This window comes from Apium graveolens, chromosome 4 (assembly GCF_009905375.1).
Source record: "Apium graveolens cultivar Ventura chromosome 4, ASM990537v1, whole genome shotgun sequence".
In the NCBI taxonomy this organism is placed as follows: Eukaryota; Viridiplantae; Streptophyta; class Magnoliopsida; order Apiales; family Apiaceae; genus Apium; species Apium graveolens.
The window spans coordinates 302,175,091-302,199,544 of NC_133650.1; the positions used below are offsets into that span (position 1 = coordinate 302,175,091).

General features: G+C 31.0%; 1 protein-coding gene across 1 annotated transcript; it reads right to left on the reverse strand.

The window, feature by feature from the left end:
* Positions 1–1,007: 1,007 nt before the first annotated feature.
* LOC141721435 (uncharacterized) lies at positions 1,008–11,012 on the reverse strand. Its single transcript, XM_074524361.1, has 12 exons — positions 10,226–11,012; positions 8,935–9,138; positions 8,576–8,721; positions 6,114–6,382; positions 5,584–5,672; positions 4,441–4,588; positions 3,922–4,361; positions 3,318–3,829; positions 3,178–3,238; positions 2,788–3,069; positions 2,306–2,567; positions 1,008–1,552 (listed from the first exon to the last, which is right to left on the reverse strand). The coding sequence occupies exons 1-12, from the start codon at positions 10,565–10,567 to the stop codon at positions 1,224–1,226; spliced, it is 3,084 nt and encodes a 1,027-aa protein (XP_074380462.1). The 5' UTR covers positions 10,568–11,012; the 3' UTR covers positions 1,008–1,223.
* Between the last annotated feature and the right edge of the window lie 13,442 nt (positions 11,013–24,454).

The following is a 24,454-nucleotide window of genomic DNA, read 5'->3' on the forward strand; positions in this document are numbered from 1 at the left end:
ATGATTTGTTTCCTGATCGTTTAACACATAGAATTTAAAAATTCTTGAAATTAAAAACGAAATGAAAAACATCCCAAGCAATTCAAATTGTACCAACATCTCTGAAAATAGCAATATCGCAATTGATCATATCACATAAAAACTATTATTAGCCCAATATTCAGAAACACCAATCAAATAAACTGTGATTGGAGAAGCGACACCATAGCTATCTACTTGCCGAACACCAATTATAGACATGCTAAAAACACCATACCTATCTACATGCCGGATACCAGATATAGACATGCCGGAAGTGTCAATCTGTGAAAGATGAACAATCTTTAATTGTGAAAGGTGAGTTCTTGTAATAATCAACACAGCTCCAATCCGTGAAAGATGAACAATCTTTGATTGTGAAAGGTGAGTTCTTGCAATAATCAACACAGCTCCAGCTTCAATGCAGGCTTTGCAAATCAATAAGAATATCAATAAACTCGTTTTCAACACCAAATAAACCCAACCATAATTAAACAAAAACATAATAAAACACTCCAAAAATAGAGACAAAACGCATACTCCAAAAGGAGAGACACGCAAACATCAAAAAATTGGATTTTATTGGAGGGAAATTAACAAGAACAAAAGAGAATGAAGGAGTTGGGGCTTTCCACCGGAAAAAACCAATGAAAACCCCTCAATTTACTTGATAATGAATAAATCCGGGGAGAGCAGAGGAGGGAGGCGACTTATCAAACTCTTTAATAGTTGAAATTCAAATTTAAATCCAAAACTTCGGGTTCGGTATATCCAAGACTTCGGCTTATCCACAGATTCAGTATATAGATAATAGATTTCTAGTCTTCACCACATTGTAGTTTAAATGCAGTATGCAAGACCTTTACAGAGCAACGATGTCTTCCATGTTAACTAAGATTAGATTCAACTCTAAAGATAACTTGAGCATAAATTCCCATGTACATAAGTGCAAAAGGTTTTAAGCATAAGAAGAATATGATACCACAGAATTCAGAAGCATGGTTTTCTTTACCACATTAAGAACAGTAAATGAAATGGGCTAGAAAAGGATTCATTTGGCTAGTTGTTTGTACGAGATGCACAACTAACAACAGTTTACAACAATGCCTGCATTTGCCAATCCTAATAATTCAACCTAAACTTACAAACGAAAGACAGACAGAATTGGCGTACACCAATAGTATTCTTTATTCATGTGATACTGTTTAATCAAAAGACTCATCTGACTGATCTTCAGACATCAACTCTGAAGCACTTTCCTCTTCATCATCTTCATCGCTTTCAACAATTTTCATCACAGGGGTATTGGCTATTTTGTTCATTGCAGCAGTCTTGCTTGCCCGTTGTGAACGGATGCTCATCGGGGCAGGATTATTAGGGACAACAGATTTGGGGGATGTTTCATCTTCAGAGGATGATTCTTCATCCTTTGCTCTTCTTCTTGGACGAGGTGGCCTGGTTGATCGTGGTGCCACTGGCGTTGGAATATCAGTGCACTCATACTGATTAAGGTTAAGTTTTAGTTGCAACCTCCCTACATGAAACCATATCAGGAAGAACTAAGTAAAATGAAAGAATTAACAAGTCCTGATACTCACAGGGAAATTTCCTGTAGTTATAAGCAATGATTGTACATCTCCGACCCCAGGCCTATGGCAAGCAATAAATAAAGAGGAGGAATTTGTCAACATTGCCTGATGAAACTATTTACAACTTACAATCTTATCTGCTTTGTCAAATATCTATCTTTCTGTTCTTACTCCCCACTTATAAAAGTTCTTACATTTTTTCACCTTGCATCAATATATATTATGGTACTTACTCAAAGCTTGCTCTTGTACCCAGAAGAATGCTGCGTCTGAATTTATACACTACAATCTGTATTTTTTACCCCATAAAACAGTGCAAGTAAAAAAAAACTTCTATAGGTTCTAGCTTCACCCCATAAAATATGCAAACACTTCTCTATTTCTAGTTTCCTTCTCGTCAACCTAATTACATAAATTTCAAGGTTCCAACTCATTTCATGGGGATTATTATTAGCATAGGCATTGATGTTAGAATAATATAAGATCCTGAAAGGGTCATTCTCTAACATTGAGGTTTTGGAGTAACTGGTTGAAAAGGGCTATTCTCTAACAATTGGAGAGAATTGGACTAGATAGTCCTCAAATGAACTAGAGAAGAAGGGAATATCCAATGAACAAGAATATATTATCATACCATTCAAGCAAGAAAAATAGATTAAAACTTAAAGTTGGCACCAAATTAACAAACAAGGCTTTACCCAGAATAAGGTTAGCTTGATCAGGATGCAAATCCTGTTCTTGATGTTTATCAGCTGTCTGAAGACGCTCTGCAACCCGCTTCAGCTCCTTGGACAACTCCCTTTCTAAAGATACAGATTCCACCGCACGATTCAAAAGACACCTCATTAACTTTATGGGTCCTTGTTCCGTTACACGGAAATGGAGCATTGGGATTATTTTGCAAATAGCTACTAGATATGCCTTCTCTGCAGCTGTCTTTTTTGAAGGGAACGATACAGCCTAACAAAGGTAAGGGTGAGTGGAAACCATTGTTAGTAACAAAGACTGGAAAAAGTATAATACTCATAGTTCTAACAAGAGAAACAAGCAGATATTAGCAACACCTCTACTATTATCGTAGATACTATACCCATTAATTATATAATGATATCACTCATCACATAACAGCATAGATCATGTCACACACATATATTACCCAAGCATTCCAAAGTTAGATTACCTCGGCAGCTATGCGTATAGCAAGCCCTTCCTCTCCATTCTCAAATTCATAGGAACTATTCTCTTCATCAATTCCGTCTGAGGGACTACTGCTACAAGTTCCGTCCACCTGTTCCCTCTCTTTTGCATACAATGGAGTCTGGAACATCTGCAGCATAAAACGTGAAGCTTGCACAGCACGCTTACGCATGTTAGATACCATTACTGGGGATCCAGCAGGATTACCATCTATGCCTGGCCACATTGAACGCATGATAGGAATGAAAGCCCTCGACATACATTTCTGCATATAAACATTTGCAAAACAATACCATTACTCACTTTTATTTCATAGAAAAATGAATTGCAGCACCTCCTTGTGGTATAAAATGCACAGATCAGTGTTACTTGCCTTGTGATTCACGGAAAGTGACGAATAATGCTCAAAGAAAACAGATAGGCATTGCTTTAACCTAATCAATTGAAAAGAATCAATCATCAATTTCTTTCAGAGAAGAAAACTGAAACAAGAATAAAAGAAAAGAAAATCACCTCCACAGCTCCGTAATTTCACTGCAAAAATAAAGGTTCATCAACTTCTCAAGAAGCAAAGGATGTGATGAAGCAGGTATTGTTGGGTACTTATCACTCAAGAGTAGAATTTTTGCAAACCCCTCCCCGAGAACAGCTTGCACCGACTCATCTTCATCAACCTCAGTAATTTTGGTCCTTTTGAATCTTTCAAGCCCAGATAATAACAGATCAAGCAGTTTAATACCCATTTCCTCTTCAGGGTTGACAATTTTAATAGGATCAGAAGGCATTGCTTCCTGAAGTTCAGATGCAAGATCTGGGGTTATGGCTTTGCTAATTTCATGTGGTCCATGCCACATTGAAAGATCGATCAAAGCCTTACCAGCCATCGCACTAATTGGTGAGAATCCTTTCGCAAAGGAAACTAATAACTGCTTAGTTAGTTCCTCACTGGGTTTCTTCTCTAATAATCCGAAGAGGCCGAGGCACCTAATTGCTGCCCTCTGTATATCTACGTGGATGTGTTTGGCCTGCATTTTCAAACATTATTATACATAAATGTCATGCATATCAATCACATTAAATGTTCTTAACGTACAAGGCAAACTTTTTATACACATACCCCGGGTAACAATAAAGACAATAGAAGTTCTGCAGGTTCGATGGATTTTCCGAGCATCCACCGAAATGAGTTAGCGTTTTCCAAAATCAGGCCAGTCACAGAAAGGCAGTGCATCCACTGCACGAAGTTTGCTGTTCTCTCCCTGCAAGGTCTAGCAAGCTTCTCAATGACCCCCAGAAATACTTCTTCAAATTCTCCCGAAGCTGAATAAACTTTTTTAGCTAATCCTGACACTGCCTCAGCCCATTTCCTATCTCCGCCAAGATTGATTCCATCTCCTATGACAACTTCATTTCCATCATCATCTAATTCATGTTCAGGAGGCATCTCTAGCAACTCCTGAATAAATGCACCAGCAACTTTCCTATTTGAAGAGTCTGAGAAATCAATCATCTCACCAAGCAAAAGTAGTTGTCTAGATGTAAAACGACAGTTTGGTCCTGGAAAAATAAAACAAACCTGAAGTGTAAAGCTCCATAAATATTCAAAAACCAATAGAGAATGTGAACTGCTAATTACCTGCAGCAATATGAGCTTTCACCAATTCAACATATTCAGAAACAGTTTCTGGAAGAACTTTTTCCAGAAGGTCATTAGTATCTGATGCTTCTGCTGCATACACAGCAGCTTCACTTCCCATTGTCATAGCTGCATCAGAACCTTTTGCCTGTTTAAATATCCAAAAAACAACATGAAATTGGTTATATGATTATCATTCTTAATCTTAAATGTCTAAGCAATCAAACCAATTATTGGGGACCGGACATAATGAGTCATTACACTTAAAAATTAACAAATCAATATATATGCTTTAACATTTCATGGCAACTTAACTATTTAGCAATGTACTAAACATTTGTTGATTACTGTTGTTCACCTTCAGCAATAGGCAGTTCCAACTTATGCAATTACAAAATGCATGTGATAGATTGATAAAAAGTGGCAAGTACAAGTGGCACGCCAATTAATTCTCCAGGATCACATAAACTGTACTGAGGATTTATATAAGACAAAATACTAAAGTCGAGTTGAAGTTAAGATAACATCTATAACAGAGATTTAGTTTGTAATGAATTTATAATGCATCTGATAAAAACAAGAATTGACACAATTTGCGATGAAGGTAACTAGTATAAAGTTATATAGCTTGCATGTTTAATTATACAAAATGGACAATGTAGTAAAAACAGCATCCAACTCCGACATGTTACATTGAATGCACATTGCCCAATAATGCAGTAAACATATGATAGGTGACAAGTGAGACTTACCAGAGAGAAGCTATTGTTGATTGTAGGTGTGTCAATACAAAATAGTTAAATAGCTCTCAGAATTATAAAAGCAACTTCACCGAAGCTAGAGCATGTACTAGACACGTGTCTATTATTAGCTAACAGAAATGAGCTAAGGACTCGCAAACACTCTCAGTAGAATTGTCTCATTCAGATTGCGTTATGCTTTTTTATAATGAATACTATGAAGAAGAGAAAAAATTAAACACGGGCCACAGAAGCAACAGAGTGAAACTTACGGGGTAGACGGTCAGACCAACTAATCCTCAAAAGGCACCAACATAACATTCAATGAAAAATCAAACTAGTTTAAAATTATCATCATGCCAAATTATAAGCAGAATGCATTCTGAAACTAAAAAATATTCACCTGTGCCTTTGCATGTAAGTGCTTACACACAGTCCTCCAATATAGAGCAGGCTCCGGTTCCATCAGTTGGATGTGTGGATTGCACTGCCCTGCAAATAAACAATTAAAACTACTCTAAGAATTTAATGACAATATAACCCATCCATATCATGTATTGCAATATAATGAAATTTTAAGGCCCAGATACTCTCTCTCTCTCTCTCTCTCTCTCTCATCAACTAGAGTTGAAGAAAATGCTCCATGGGTCCACAAGACAGGGAAGATTTGAGTTGTGTATTTCATTCTTTCTCCAATTGAAGCGAGTTTTAGAAAAAAATTAAGTTCTTTTTAAAGCTCATATTCCTAATTCCTAACTTGCATTAAATCACTTCCCTTGGCTAGTAAATCTTACAACCACTCACAAGTCTGAGTAAATTATGAGTAAGCGCGCTTTTCGCAATACTGGCCCGCTAACAGAAACTAATACGGAGAGGTACTAGATGTTAGTTTACAAAAATATCGCTCAAGAGGTATTAGTTAACAGTAACAACCTTCACTGTCATCCCTTGTTGATAGATTATATTGTTTGAGACTTCCACTTTCTTGAACATTTCCCAGCCCAGCATGAAGAAGGGCTTCCATGACAGACTCCCCTACCAGCTCATAAGTTTCAACATCAAGGTACCTTAGAAGCACAATGGGGTCTCCACTACAACTCTTCATAAGCCATTCATCTTTTATCAATGCAAGACATTGCTCCACAACTGCTGTCGATCGATCAGCAAGTCCCCTACGTAGAATGATTGTCCGGAGCTTTATACTGAATGCAGCGCACCATAGAAAACAATTAGGCATCAAACTAATGTCAATAGGTTAAACATTAGAACAAGCTTTCAGACACAAACTGATAAGAAGTCTCGAACATATAAATTGTTATCACCTCTAATTCTATAATACATTTCACTAAGCAGGACCTAAAGATTGAACATAAAGAAATAATAGCTTGAAAATGGAGAAAATTTTGGCACTGGATAATTATTTAATTAGTAACAGGACATCAAGTTAGAGCCACATTCTGTTACAGAAAAATAAAGTAAACAGACACAAAATTACCTTATTTAATTTACCATTTTTTGCCGCGATCACAACACCAGAGGTAGACCTGACAACTTACTTGGGTTGAGCAATTTTGTTTTTAATGATAAAGACTAGCGTTCAGTATTAAACAGCGATAACCACAGCAAGACCACTTCTTTTTAACTTTAGAATGCAAGTGTCCTGAGTTTCTTAATAGAGAGCATTAACAAAGTAACTGTACATCACAACACAAAAGTAATTCTGAATTTCTGGATACACGAATTCAGGAACCCCATACAGAAGCATCCAATAGATACTCATACCAGGCAAAATTTTAATATAATTAACATTAAGAGTTAAAATTTTCGAGGCAGCTTAATTGTGTCTACATGTATACAAATGTGGCTGAGAAAAAGAACTTGACCAAAAGATAAAATGTCAGATGACTAATGAGACTAAAAGTAAGTCACCTGCGTTACCAAATGGGAAAGTAAATCTTACAATTATAACTATAATCTGCAATCATAAATATGAAAGGGAAATGATAGATTTGGTATGAATGACCATTTGTTGATAGACAAATCCTTTACATCCAATATATCCAACTTTAGGAGGTAGATTTTATAGAGAAATGGCTAAAAGTTTGCTTCTCTCCTCAAGAAAACTCAGGATCACAAACAGAAAAGATACATTACAACTTCCTCTTCTTTTTAATCTAAATCAAGCTTTGGTAACCATGGCACTGTTAATATATGTAGTATAAAGGAATCACCAATGGATATAGCTCCATAAATGGCACATTTCTGTATTTAACAATATGCTCTTTACTGTCCCTAAATGTTGCACATATTTAGATATGGGTAGATCACAAGAGCTGATAATTTTACCGAAAGAGGAGCGATTCATATTATGCAAGTTTCAATTAAAGCATTCTGTGGAAACTGGTCTGCAAAAGATTGTTTGCATATTAAAATATGACTTAGTTATACATGTTCTTACTACTTGCCACCAATTTTATTATCCGGTTGACATTCATAAAGGTAAATTGAAGGTTATTATCATAAGATAACTACCAGAATTCATTTTTATGTGCAACATTTCATTTAGAAACAGATGTAATTTATATAGTAGTCTATTTTACGGTTTAAGCTAATGATCTCACAAAAATGGGTTATTCAATGGATCATATCCTAGATGTACATGGGACGCTCCAAACTTGTTTAAAAAACTTTAAGGAACAAATTTGGTTGTTGTTTGGCTTACAAAATAAGTATGGAGTCTTTTGAAAAAGTATAAAAAATGATTTGTTTGTCACTTACGAGTTCATATTTAATAAGTAGAAATCGGATACCTTTTCTTCTTAGAATATTAGTTTGACTAGACAACAAACAATATCATTTTCATTATTTGCAACTTCTAATATTATTTGTCATTGTCAACTTCAAACTAAAATCTAGTAAATATGAGTTATGTATTATCAATTAAAATTTCTAAACAGAAAATGGTTTTTTTATAAAAGAAAGTGCTTAGCTTACACTTTAAAATATAATAAAATTTATTAAGGAATAAATTTTTGAAGTTTAGCAAAACCGGCTAGACTAGTACATATCATTCTAAAAAAAATTTGCTAGTTCTTTAAGAATTACACCTTGCACGGACAGACAGTAAAGATTCATAACTTATGTCCTAGAAACACTATTATAAATCCCCTTAAATAAGAAAATTCCCAATCCTGGTTTGGCCTAAAGTAAATTAACAAGTACCATGAGAAGTTTGAAACTAGAAAACGAATCTCATCCAGATTCCAGAGTTTAAATAACTCAGCATCGCAGGAAGTTATAGATCAAAACAACATCAAAAAAATTAGTAGCATTAAAACAAAATAAAGAACAATTAATTGAAAAACAAGGTTTTGAGCATTATCACTTGGATTTACCTCAAGCTCTGAACGGGAAATTTACTAGCCAGAACAAAATATGCTGTTTTGCGAACTGATTCACTTATATCAAGGGTGCGATCAATGATAACTTGTGAAGTTGCACTTGAAGGTGGCAAACAAAGTAGTATTGTCTTACGAACATCCTACACAAAAACAAACAAAAATGAAAAAAAACTGCACACTTACATGATAAGGATGATACAAGAGTTGTACCAACAGAACAAATCATAGTGTATGTCTCTCAGGTATATAAAAATTGTGTTCAAAATAGTTATAGACGCTTTTGAAACAGTGATCACTTAACACTCAAATATAATAATATGTCCAGACAGATTATAAATGTAAAACGAGCATACCGCATTCTGTTCTCGAGGCAATGATTGAAGAAATAGCTCAAGAATGTCACTGTTCTCTGCATCATTTGTGAAACGTGAAAGAGCCCGTATAACACATGCACGGATCATAGGGACTTTATCCGTTATCCTTGACTTCAGACAATCTATCACCTCATCCCATAGATCATCGCTTACTTCTGTGTCATCTGGCAACTGTACTATGATCTAGAAGTGAAACAGTAAAACATTTATAATAAGACATGCATCACATCAAAATTTAACACTGTCAAGCAAGTTAAACACAAATTTAAACATACAGCATCGAATGAAAAAATCATATAACTGAAATACGGAACATTTAGTATTTCCCTCTTAGCATAATTAGCAAATCCACATGACAACCTGTTCATCTATCTAATTAAACAAATATTTAAGAAGCCAAAGAACCAATATATTGGAAACTCAAGGTATTGTAATATCTTTAATTACTGCAGCACTGCACTGCTTATAGAAAGCACAAGCCACAAGGAATTCCAATTATTCTGCTATATAAAGTAATAAAACTTTAGACATGGCAATTTTGTTTACTTACATTTTTTCAAACACTTAAACCAGTATATCAAACAGGTACAACTTTTCAGTGACAGAAAACGAATCAATTGCGAACCTAATAGAACCATTTTACAAAATAATATGCAACATTTCAGTGATCTTGAACAGCGACATTCAGATGCAGTATCAAAAGAATTTTCCGTTATTTACCACATATTTAGAAAAATTAATTATGTACAGCGACTGGCAAACTAATATACTCCGTACTGTACACTATACAGTATTACAGCGTGAACAGTACCAAACATATCACGTTCCTATGCTATGCAATCAAGCATTATAAATACACAGCTTGTGTTTAATTTGGACAAAAAGTGTATAAGTATTTCTGTTGAATATTATTAGCAATACAAAATTCAAAACTTCACATTATCGTACTTCTATGCAATACATAATTAACCTAAGGAAATTATACCAGTCATAGATCATAATTACTTAGAATTAGGCACAATTATTTAAACTTCAGAAACAATATTATATGCCTAAAAATGCATTCCAAAAATTACAAAATATCGTAGTAAGAAATTAAAATCTCAAGATATTAATCACACTCCGTAAAATTTCTGCTTTCAATAGATTAACAGCAACACGAGCACACTCAAACACGCGTAAATGACTTTAATTACTCATAACAATGAAATTAAACACAAACTAATTAATTGAACAAATAAACAAAGTACAATTAACAAAAACACTGTACCTCAGAGATGATCTGGCAAGCTCGAAACCTCGCGGTCTTATTAGCAGCAGCAGTAGCTACGATGAGTAACCGAACAAAGTCCTGAAGAAACTCATCACAATCAGGCGTAGTAGCAAAAGCAGAGACGAATCGAACGATTCGTTCAGCGGACGCAACGCGACGCTGGTAATTGAAAAGAGGAGCTAGGGTTTTCGAGAAAGCGGAGAAGAAATTGAGCGGCGAAGATGATTTAATTGAAGATAGATCTTTGAGTTTTCGAATGTGAGTTGCGTTTGATGCTTTGGCTTCTTCTAGAATTCTGCCTATGTTTTCGATTATTCGATTCTCTTCCTCGCTCGACATTGCTTTCGATTGTTCGATTTAAATTCGACAAACGCTGGTGAAGTGAAATTTATATGTTTGTGTTTGGGGATCTGGTTCGAATTTAGTTGATAATGGCGATTGGAATTTGACCGCTCAAATGAATTTTGAAATTTCGGAGCGGGAGAATAAATTTTGTATGTCCAGATATGGGCTCCATAAACTAAGCCCAAATGTTTTTTTAATGAGAATCAGTAGGCCTATATAAATAAGGGTCCTCTTTTGCCATGGCCCATGTACACTTTGAGTTGCAAAATATTTAGATGTGCTCTTAGAATTTATTTATTTTTTGTCGGTGAGATATATAATCTCGAATACAGATTGTACCGAGATACAAAAGAGAAGGAATTGAGTTTTTTTTCACAAAATAAAGTTATCATCTAACCGAAGGTCATGCATGATGGCCTCAGAAACTTAGACAATAACGTCTTAAGGTCTGAAGAGAGAACACCCAAAAAATAAAATAAAAAAATACGATTACTTATCTGAAATCTTTGCTCCAGTAGACTGCTTGTTGAGAGATCCAACATTTTGATTTTCGTAACTCGTCCATCTACCATCCTGTTGAAATACCCACCTGAAGTATATGCTCGAGCAGACTACTTGTACATTAATCCAAATCCTCGACTTTCGATTTCGAATCTAGTCCAACAAGCATCGTATTCAAAGACCACACCTGAATAAAATAACAAAAAAAATTATCACTTAAATATTTTCGGTCAGAGATATAGATTCAATTAATACTGAAATTCAATTTAATAACATAATTATATGATAGGTAGAAATATTAACATTTATGTAAAAATCTAACCAAAGGAAATTTCTTTAGTTAGACACAAATAAGCCAAAATAATTGACACTCTATATCCTCTAAAAGGGCCAAATATTTTGTCACTAAAATATCACCCAAAAATAAATGAGACAAAGAGAAATATTAAAAATAATAAAAGAGAATATTATATAAGATTATAAAATTTATTATAAAATAAATATACGTATAATACATAAAAATAAAATCTAAACAAAAAAAACTTTAGTTAGACACAAACAAACCCAATAAAATGGCACACAATTTCCTCTAAAAGGCCAAGACAAACCAAATAAATTGGCACATTATTCTCTCTAAAAGGCCAAAATAAAAGGTACACATAAAAAGCCTCCAATGCACTCATTAAAATTATCTATCAAATCAAATAATTGATTGATTAACTATCAAATCAATTTAATTAAATCAATTAACAATTGACTATCTTGCCCCCAATCTTCCTCCACCTCCCTGCCCATCCCCACCCAACCACTCACCGGCTTTAATGGCAACAATCGGCCGTCACCATCGGTATGAAATTCCGGCGAACTCGGAACCCAAATTTTCTTCCTGAGTTCGACTCATCCTCAACTGATATATAAAACTATCCAATCTGTTTTTCCAAATACGAAACGGAACCCAAACTCCGGCCAAACCCCGGCCATCTCATCTCTCTCTTCTCCCCCTCTCTTTCTTCCACTCTCTTGGCTGCTACGTCACACAAAACAACACCACCAAACGCCACCACCGCGACGGTGGTAGATTCGATGCCGGAAAACACACACAGACCACGCCGTACACCCATGGTCGCCGCTGACCATATTATTAGATATCTCCGATTTGATTTCTTTGAGTAGCGGATCTTGAAAAATCGAATTTTAATTATACCATGGCATTCGGGCTATATTTGTTGAACCACTACAGACCTTTCGTATTTTGATACCGTGCTCTTAGATTTTTAGTTGAATTATTTTTTAACTTAAAGTGAATAAACGTGGATAAGTAGATTACTATATTCAAGTTATTTAGGTGTTTAGTGGTTTTACTTATAATCTAGTCAGAATTTAATAAATTAAATTTCAAATTAAATTTGGAAAATTCTTTCTAAATATTAGTGGAGCATCAGTAAAAAGATGTTTAAGAATTTAATTAAACCAAACCAATTACCCCATTTATCATGTTTCGGTGTCCGAGAAATATACAAACTGGCAAAAGTAAATAAACACAAAAACAATAAATATTAATACAATAATAAAAGTAATAAAAATGGAAGAGACAAATTGAGCTCTGGTTGTATTCACGTGAAAACACCCTCATCTTCCGCATTACGTATCTCCAATAGTTAACTTTTAATCTAAATCGGTGATCACAAATTGTATTCGCTTACTTTTCCTGTAGTAGTGAAATCATTATTCAATATTGTGGATAAATTATATCGTTTCTTTTTCCATCATGTATCTTCCAACTATTAAAATAGAGAAGTATAGTGATTTTGGTAAGTGCAGTGGTGGTTGTGATTGCAGATAAACCAATATTTTTTTTTCATCCATCTTCTCTTCATGAAACTTGAAAACATAAATGTTATGGATCATATCCCTGCATGCATGCCTTAGTTTACTGTGTCTGCATACATATAACACATGTATGTGCTGCTCCAATCTCCTCCAAAATATGAGATCTGTTATATTTCTTGATTTTTCATAAACGACTCTAACTAAATAAAGAAAATAAAATTCATTCGAAAAATTATTAGCGCCTAAACCACAAACGTAAACTGGCTTTAGAACTTGTGACATGGATAATTAAGATCTTATTTGCGTGTTTGGCTAAAGAAAACATAATTTTTTACATTTATAAATATAATTTTGTCAAATAAAACATTAATGCACGAGCATGCTCTATATTACGTGAATTAAATTTTATTTTCCAACTGTAATTGTTAACGCTAGACTTATGTTGTTGTCTGATGGATAAATGATGTATTTATTGTTGTTTATGTGTAATATCCCGTAATTTTTAAAAATTAGATTGATTATAGAATAATAGAATAAAAAAGATTAAAAATAGATAAGAACTAAGATTTAAAATTTAAATTAGACCAATGGCCCTAAAATTTAGATCAGATTTTAATATGGATAACTTGTAGATTAAGATATAAGGTTTTTTTATCTTTATGAAGATTTCGTCTTCCTCGTTTTTATTCATAAAATTCGTAGGTCTTTTACACACATAAATTAGCAGTCTTGTAAAATTTATAAAAAAATCATTGGAAATTAGAATTCATTGATTTTGGACTTTTTAGAAAGGTTTTTTCGTTATCTACAATTTTCATGTTTCGTATTTTTCAATAAAACGCCATTTAGATGGTCAAAAGGCTAAAAAATATTCAATTAAAATTGAAATTATGGAGAAGTTCGAGATTTAAGATGTTTCGTGTTTGATGGATTACTAAGAATTGATTATGTGTTCCAACGTGGATCATTTGATTTGCGTGATTGAGGCAAATAACTTTTCGTTTCTCTGTATTATTTGTTTGCTACGTGTTATGTAAGTAACTATTCATTGCTCTGTATTACTTGTTTACTCATGTGTTTTGTAAGTAACTATTCGTTGCTCCATATTACTTGTTTGCTTATGTGTTTTGCAAGTAACTTTCTGTTGTTCCGTATTATTTATTTACCGGATATTCGTTGCTTCGTATATATTATGTAAACATTCCATATTATGTGTGATTAAATGTTATCCGATATTTGTTTAGTTATTAGTAGTATGATATGGATATGTGATTAACAAGATAATGAATTTTCGGAAATCCTCAGTCTTAGTCATGTATAAGAATTAGAACTCGATCACTGGGTAGTGTGAGACATAGAACTTAGAACTAGTTTGCGCACATTCCTGGACATATCGAGACCTTGTCAGGCTTCGGTTTCACTTGACGATGGACGTAAACTAGCCCCCCATCGAATAAGAATAAAGACCCGGTCACTTGGAAAGTGTAGCATAAAGTATAAGATGCAGGTCACTAGCAAAGTGTGACATGAGGTGTGAATTAAGACCGTGGGACTAAAGATAAGAATTTGTTTTTAAGATTTATTGATTGATTATGTGAATTGTAGAATATGTTGTGTGCCTCGTTTTGATAATTGTTATAGAATATATCATATGAATCTTGTACTATTTGTGTGATCCTATGTGATAGATGTTATGTGTAAAGTGTATTTTTGAAAAATATATAAAATATTATTTTGAGTCGTCAAACGGCAGTTGCTTGCTGGGCTTCGCAACTCATTCTTTCAATTTCAGGTTTTGTCTAATATTCGAGTTGGATAGCATTGAAGTTCGAAGACCTTAGTTTGGAGTAAACTATCCTTTGGACTTCTATTAGCTGCACTTTTGTAATAGTCAACTTTTTAATAGAATCTCAGAGTAATAAATTGTAATTTGTTTCAGTTTTGATTTAGAATTAATAGTCCAGAAGTGCGGGCTGTTACAATATGAGCATGAGTATTTGTGGTATGCAATGTTGTTGCAAGTATTTGTTTTAACTGCAATTATTGACAGTATATGTATTTCGTTTCCCGGTAGATTGAGGACGTATTTATTTGTGTATATGAGTTATTTTTGGGGCGTGGTGATAATTAAGTTGAACGTGTTCTTGAAAATTTGACATTAAGCTGAAACAATAGAGGCCAGAAGTGAAATTTCTTGTTGTCCACCGCTAATGATGATCCATGTGGGTTGTTATAAAATGTTTGTGATATTTCTTCTTATCCACTGTTAAGGGTGATCCATGAGGGTTGCTGTAAAAGTGTTTGTGATTGTTTGAGATACTGCAGATATAGTAGTTTGTATTCTTATAGTTTTATTTTTGTTGTTATTTGAATATTTATTCTTGATCTTAGTAACTTTTCGCATCCCTCATTCAATATTAACAAATATATAGTTCTGAACATGCTAGGCTTCTTTTGGACTAAGGTTATCTGGTTCAGCCGCTACCATTCTTTCAAGTTGTGACGTGTAAGACCGCATCTAAACACCAATATAAACCAACATGATCATATGTTTAATGAAGGCTATAAGTAAAAAATTATATGTGCGTCTGTGTTCATTTTCTACCACACATTTTAATGAAAACAATACTTGAGAAATAGAATTGTATTATAACTCACTCGGGATGATAGAGAAAATAATAACAAGATATCTTAGAGGTCCATTACTTATACATAGCACGATTAGCATGATGCACGAGCATTCTCTGAATATGTATAAAATCTTGACTTATTCATAATTATTTTATTTGTTTGTATGTTAGAATTGTGTCGTGTATTTGTTGTGTTAAATATATGATTGATGAGTCATAAACATTAAATGTCAATAAAAGTTTGTATTGTACTTATATAGATGAAAGTTCTTTAATCTTTGTCTGAATTTAAATATATAATATTTAAAGTATAACCATAATATATATATATATATATATAATTAATCTAATTAGAGGCATACATAGTTCAACGCACATATATATGCTCCATATATAATTTTTTCAGTTGACATCAATTGTAAATGTTAATATTAAGAATTTTATATTTCATTGAAACATCAAAAAGTACTTAATTTGAATTAGATTTATATTTGATATGTTTCTCACGTATAAATATTGGATGATATTATTATTATTATTATTATTATTATTATTATTATTATTATTATTATTATTATTAACAATATATATATATATAGACCTAATACTCAAACATAAATCTAAATCAAAATAAGCATTTTTTTGATATTTCAATGAGATTTAAAAATATAAAATACATAATGATGAAGTATATTAATGATACATTAATTAATATACATTAATTGTGAGCAATAAATATTATATAGGTATTAATAGTGAACTAATGAATATTAATTGTGATAATAAATATAAAATAAATATTGTATAGATATTAAGTAGGGACTTAATAATTATATGAATTAATTTATTCAACAAACTCCCCTATTTTTATATTATATATATAATATATTTCAAATTGACACTGAAATTTTAACAAGGGTACGTGACAATTGTGTTAGCCCTCAATTTGTTGAGGTGTGCTGAAAGACCTGACGACAAATCAAAAAACAATCGTATAATTTTTAAGACAAATCGATGTTAAAAAATGTAACTGGTCTTTTGACGACTTTTAGAGGTCTTCTAAATACCAACCAGGACTTATGACATGAGTAGTAATTTCATGCAAAAAGGCTGATACAAACATCATGAAATTCAGAGAAATGATAAATACATGAGTAATTTAAAGAAATATACTACAATATTGCCCAATTTACATATATTTACGATTTACTTATATATATATATATCATAAAGTCAAACTATACATGACATTGGCACTAGAATGCCAATTTATATAGAATATTATCTGAAATTGTTCCTAACATTGATGCCCACTAAAATTTTACATTTAGATATGGGAGAAAACTGAGATTATAATCTTTAAATTAAAAACTAAAAAGGGTGTGCGCGTTCAAATTAGAAAGGAAGAAAGAACGTGAAACTTCAATTTTGTGTGAGGGTATAATTAAATTAGTAAATGACATCTTGGCTCTCGAAATATAGATTCCGGTGGGACCTTGATTTTTCAAATAAAATATAGAAATTAATTATATATTACTTCGTTTGCTCAAACATGGATTTGCATTCAAGAATTTTATAATTATTTTACTTAAAACCGGAAAAACATGACATGGAATCACAAAAGAACTTCATATTAAATCCATAAATAGGGCATACTTTGTGAATTTGTCTTAATTTGTCAAGTTATTTAAAATATAAAATATGAGAGTTATATATTTATTATGGTAATAAATTATAGAGGAGTTATATATCAAATATTTGATTGTATAATTTATTTGGGAAGCTACTTTTTTAAAACCCGTATATTATGTGGTTTAGAACCAAAATTTATCAGGGTATACTCGGAATGAAAAAGGATCAACGATTTTTGTATCAGTTGAATGCCAGTAAGCTATGACAATCTTTACGTCGTTGGTTGTTCACAAATTGTAAATTAAAGAAAACACGCATATCATTTTACTTTGCATTTTTCTGTTTTTCTTACTTCTACTATCCTCAATCCAGTTTCAGGCGTTGTTGAAAATAGCGACAAATGTGGTACCAAAGAGTAAATAGCGACCAAAAATCACTGTCATTCCATGTACATTTGCAGACCGCATTCTAGCTTAAGAAATATAATTCTAGTTACAATATTTTTACTTCAACTTGCCAATAATTTTATTAAACCTATATAATTCAATATGAAAGATGTGGATACAATTTTGGGGCATAAAATGCATTTTTTATGACCTAAGTAGGTGTTGCAGCTTCTGATTTCCATAATGTAACACTCTTTGCTATAGTATCTAAAGCTCTTTTTTTTATCTTGCTAAATTGAAATCTCCCATTTTGTTCTATTTTGTATACGAATATCCTCGGCCTCGGGTGAAGGCATCTACGGAGCAGATAGATTCCGGGAGCAAGACTAGAGTTGTAGTTACTCATCATTTTAAGCCTCTTTATATTCTGTATCTAGTTTGTTCATAGCTAGTACTTTGTGCTACCTAGGATCTTGTAAGTTTCTTGATTCATACTAAAAGTAAATGTACACTCAGGACTGTCTCAACCAAATCTGAGGCCCTAAGCGAATTTTAGATTATATTTAATAATTTTGATTTTTAATTACTCATATGCATATTTTTAATATAAACATCAATGATGCAATTGATTATTTGATAAATTATTTTCAATTATATTGATATTATTTTTAAATGGTGTTATTGAATTTAATACATTGCTTTGGACTGTATTAATATTATTTTTTATTTAATACATTATTTCACTTGTATTTAACATAAACTGTGTTATTTATTTTAATTTGTAGAATTGTTTGTCTACTTTTATAAAAAAAATTAGTAACATTTTTATTTAATTAAAATTTAATTTTTTTCTTATATTGTTATTTGTATTATAATTTCAATATGCGTAAACATAAACGGTGTAATTGATTATTTAACAATTTATATTCCATGTATTAATATTATTTTTATATGGTGTTATTGAATTTAACACATTACTTTTGATTTGATATTATTATTTTATTATTTAATACAATATTTCACTTGTATTTAACTTAAATTGTATTATTTATTTTAATTTGTAGAATTGTTTGTCTAATTTTATAAAACTTTCTAATTACATTTTTATTAAATTGAAATTTAATTTTGTGTTTTATTTTTACTTATAAGTCCAATATGCACAACCAGATAAAAATAGTATCAGGTTATTTATATTGCTATAATATCTATTAATTATAAATGATAATATCAAGTTATTTATATTATATAACACATTTATTTTTTAGAAACAATATTATTTTTTCAAATTCTAAAAGTTTAATTTTAATGAAAAGAAGTTAACAAATAATAGAAATTTTCTTTCAACTATTTCAAATATTAATATTCTAGTTAGGTGTTGCTTTGTTTTGGATAGAGTAGGTATTTATCACATATTTATAGGTTTAGTTATTTAAGTGTTAGTAGGAGTGTGAGGATCATTAGATATTTGTAGGTTTAGTTATATAAGTGTTAGTAGGACTCTGACGACCAAAGCGTGCCATACCGTCTAATTATATATAAGGATATAATGAGGCCCTTATTTTTTAATATATATCAAATTAATCTTAGAAATGAGACCCTTATTTTTAATATATATTTTTATTACAATTATGATCATAATGTATATTTTTAGAATTTTGAACACATATTATACAAATATGATATATAATATTTATGATAACATAATAACAATAATTTATATTTCATAAATCTTTCAATAAAATGATAAATTACTTGGCTATTCTTATTATTTAAAAATAAAATGATGACTCAATTTTCTTTACTTTAATTAATTATTTTGAAAAAGTGAATACATTTAAAAAAGAATTAAAATTTATGTAGGTTTAAACTATTTATCCTTAGATTTCTTGAAAAACAACACGTTTGCTATTGGTATCAAAGAGCACATTTTTTGATAAACCGATAAGCCCGAGCAAATGTAACAACAATTAAGTAATAATTTTGAAAAAAATAAATTGCACACGTATCACAAGAGTATTATTGTCATTTATTTTTTCAATTTGATAAAAGTAAATCTAGGTTATATTTTCTAATAGCAATTTGATATTATTTTTTAGAGAATTTTTCTATTTTATATTTTTTTACCTAAAATAATTTTCTTATAAAAATAATTAATATATATGTATATATATAAAGGACAAAAAATATTGGGGGCCCTTGTATATGTGGGGGCCCTAAGCGACCACTTAGTTGTCTTTACTGTTGAGCCGACCCTGTGTACACTGCTAAGTGATGACACTGCCGTGTTAAAATTATTTTTTACAGGACATTATATACGAAAAATTAAATTCATGCTATTGTGTTGTGTTATAGGGAGAATTTGGTATAACAGTATTTTTGAGCTTTACTGGAATCACGAAGCAAAATATGTAAATTGAAAGTTGTTTACACGAGAACACAGAATGAATTTTGATGGATGTTGTGACTGATCTTACTTGATACTTCGTAGAATGTCTTGAGAGAATATGTGTATATTTCCTTGGAGAAAACTCATGATCATATTATACAAGAGGCCTACGGGTTAGGGTTTTGTCCGGTCCATCGAGGTTCGGGCTACGTTGACCATGGTTTGAGCCTATGAGGCCGCGATATAGTCACGGAACGGGGCTGAGTCCTATTATGAAATTGCACAACGACACTTGTGTACCTCACACGTGACCCGTGAAGGCCTTTGCATGTGTTGGGCATAATCCTCCCGTGAGAAGACACAAATGCATCTATAGACCTCATACGCGACCCATGTGGGCCTTAGCATGCATTGTGGTCTTATTATTGTTGACACTTATGGGACTCGCATGCGACCCCTTGGGATTTAAGCATATAGGTTTAGTCTATTTGGTACTATAGGCACACTAACCCTTCGCGATATTTGATTAGATTTGGATACAGTTTAAATTTGGATATTATTTTTATTTGGTTAAAGATTGGATATAATTTATTGACTTGGAATTCAGTTATTTGGAGTTTGTTTGGATTAGTTATTGAGTTTGATACTAAAATTGGATATAGTTTTGACAGTTGCGGATTAGTTTTAGTTTTAAAGTTGTTTTGGTTATTGGATAACATGGATGGTTCTTTTTCTCTGGTTGGTTGAATTTCTTATTAATTATGATTTCGGTTTGGATATTTTTGGATTGCTTTGATTTTTGTTGATGCGTCTTTGTAATATTTCTCTTATATTGTTGCTCTTTAAATTATCTTGAAAGTTTTTTTTTTGTTTTGAATTCATGACTTTATTTTTTGATTCGCTTGGATATTCTTGTTTTCTTTGTTGCAATTTTGGATCGTTTGGTTACGTGGCCCCTTTTATTATAGTAAAACCTTACTCTTTCATCTTATCTGTATACTTTATCATAATCATATAACTCTTCAATGAGGTTTCTACTCTAGGTTATATATGCTCTTTAGGAATGTAGTTCTATGTGTCAGATTCCCAATTTTGAATGTCTTCTTGTAAAAAAATGATAAAAATAAAACCTTTGCTAGATTTAAGTAACAAAAATCACATTCTCAATTTTTTTAGTTATATTTACCCACAATTGGGTATCTAAAAAAATATACATATATTTTATTTTATTGTATATACATGATTTTTATGGAATAACTTTTCAGAGTAAAATGTATAAAATAACGTGTCACAAAATGGGTATTGTGATCTGTGACAAATACCCGATCCAAGAGTATCTCACATATCGTGTTGTAGAAAAATATTTCAACTTAAAAAAAAAATAAGTCGGATAGGTAGTCCTCAGACATATCTTGGATACTTGAGAAAAACTTATCCACATTTGTAACACATATACCAAATTTAATATTTAGGTCACCAGTTTCAAATATTATGATAATTTCTGATAATTTTTCACTTTATACTTGCGTGAAATGATATTTTGTACAAATTATTTGTATTAGGGTAAAATGTATCTACATTTAATTGTAGAGTAACTTTCTAAACTCTCTTAGTAATACACTAGTTTTATAGTATATTTTTATTTCTAAGGGGGTGTTAGGAAATAATATTTATGTGGATTGAATACAATTATGATTACAAATAACCTTGTTTTAGTAGTTGATTTTAGGAAATTAATCTACAGCAAATTGTAGATACATTAAACCCATTATATTAATAAATTTGATATATATTATATTTATAAAAATGACAGAGAAAAAGTTTCATTGAGTTGATTTATGAAAATTATCTAAAGTGATTATGATTTTGCATAAAAAGTTGAATATGATTTTGTAATAATAGAACTAACCCTCTACATTTACAAACTAGCCTTATATCTGTATTGAAAACTAACTTAACACTTGATAATTATTTAAAATTAACTTTAGGAAACTTAGAACAAGTCCAACGGACTCTCTAAATGATGCCCTAATTTTTAATATAAGGAATTTCACAAAATGATTCTCCAACAATATTTTAGTGATTTCTTAAATTTAACTTGGCTCTTAATTTAAAATTTGAGGAGGGATATCATTTTTTTTCTCCAAAAGACTTTTAGTGGCTCTTAAATTCACTAAGAGCATCTCCAATGCCGTTAGTAATAATGTGTTGGCTAAATTGGACCTGTAGCTAATATGTAAATTTTGTTGAACATGTAAGGCATTATACTTCGATGGTATTGGTTATATAGGTTAGCTATATTTTAAAAATGGCATGTTATTAAAATTTTATGTTGTTATAAATAGAATATATTAATTCAATATGATAGTAAATGATTATTATTTTTTTTACAGATTTCTTACACGTCTGCAGTAATTCAACAAATATAGCCAAAATCAAGAGGTTGGCTATATTTAAAGATAAGTGTAATGTAGCATTGGAGATGGATTTTTTTTACATAATCTCTATATTTTAATTTATAGTATGTATTAATGATTTTTAGCTAATGGTTCTATATAGTTGGAGATGTTAGAGCTTTCTACTCTCCTCACTTTTAAGAGTTTCTTTCTCATTCTTAAATAATATTATATTATATATTCATTAAAATAATCTCTTTCTCTCTCCACTATCTTTTGTCCTATATGAATTCTAATTTCATTTAATAATAAAAAATAATTAAGAGTTCATATAAAGAGTATTGTTGGAGAATAACATATATAAAATATTAACCCATGGGAGCCAATATTATACATTATATTTTGAATAGAGATGAAGAGTCTATTGAAGATGATGCGTACCTTATTAATAAGGAACTACTACCTTTTACTTATTTCATTTCCATCTATAACAAATTATTTATCTCTTTTGATTTAACTTCTTTGCTCTCTCTTTCTTTCACTTTTTGTTCACCTCTTTCCAAATTTATTAGTTTAATAACAAGAAGTGAGTATAAGAGTTATTATTGGAGTTGAAATATAAAATGATGTTTTAAATTACTACTCCCTCCGTCCCGATATACTTTTCCTATATTGACTTCAGACACTATTCATGCTAAGCAATTGACTGTTAATTTACGTCTAATATATAAGATCAAATATAGTCATAAGTGATCTCGTTGGATTCGTATTTATGAGTACTTTAATATAATGAAATTTTTATATTTAATACTATTACAAAATTAAAGATATTAACAATTAAAAATGTGCATTGAAAAACGTGTCCAATACAAATTAAAAGTGTGCATTGACAAACGTGTTCAAGACAAATATAAAATATTTTTAGGGACAGAGGGAGTAATAATTATTATTTTATAATTTTATGAAAAATAACTAAAATACTGTTAGACTTTCTCTTTAAGGTCAAACTAATACTCCCTCCGTCCCATTGATTTGTATACAAATTATTTGGACAAGAAAGTTAAGAGAAAGTATAGTTTAGTAAGAAAAAGTAAGAAAAGTGGGTGAAATGGGAGACCAATCAATTTTTAATGTATAATAAAGTGTAGTAAAAGAAAGTAGTGGATTTGAAGTGGATGTAGTTAATTTTTTTATTATAAAACTTCATTATTTTTGGTAATTTTTAAAATATGTAGAAATAAATGTGTATAAAATTGGAATATGACAGAAGAAGCATATATTAGTGAAAACTAGGATATAACTAGTGCAATGCACGATTGTTTTTATCCATGTATGTTGTAAAATATAATTTTAATATATTATTGTTAGGATTTGAACCTTACCCCTTGTATAATAATTTTACAATCCACGATTATTTTTATTACTATATATTGTAAATTATAATTGTCATATGTTGCTGATATGATTTGAAACTTATACCCCTTTATTAATAGTTTTTAAGATTATATCTAACAGTTCTCATCTATTTGATGTGACAGTTCTAAATTGAATGAACAAGGACCAATAACCAAATTTTTAATATTTCGTTTTTAACATAATAATATAGATAATATAGATTGTGTAGATGTAGTCAGCTTAGCTGGGTACTTTTTTTGTTAAGTCCATCGTAATTCGTTAGTACAAACACAAACACAACATTTATACGTTTTCCTGTTAGTAAAAAATCTTATCGAAAACTAAATTTTTAAATACAAACACACAACTCTTACATGATATAAAAACACAAATTTTATCCTTCCTAAACAAAAAACATATTTTTATCCTTTTCGTCGTTACATATCCTATATTCGACTTAAGTCATATTTGTCAAACAAAAATGTAAAAAATAAATAAATTCAGAAAACATAAATAATATAAACTAGAACATCTTCAAAAATTAAATTAGATAAATTAAAATTAGTATATAATATATACTATAATATAATAATTGGAACATGGTATATTTTAATTCAACGGTTATTTCCCTTATTTTGATGATTAAAAATAAAAATAAACAGCGTTATACACGTACTAAACTATTAAGTTGTTAAATTAATAGATATAGTATCCGCTAAACTACG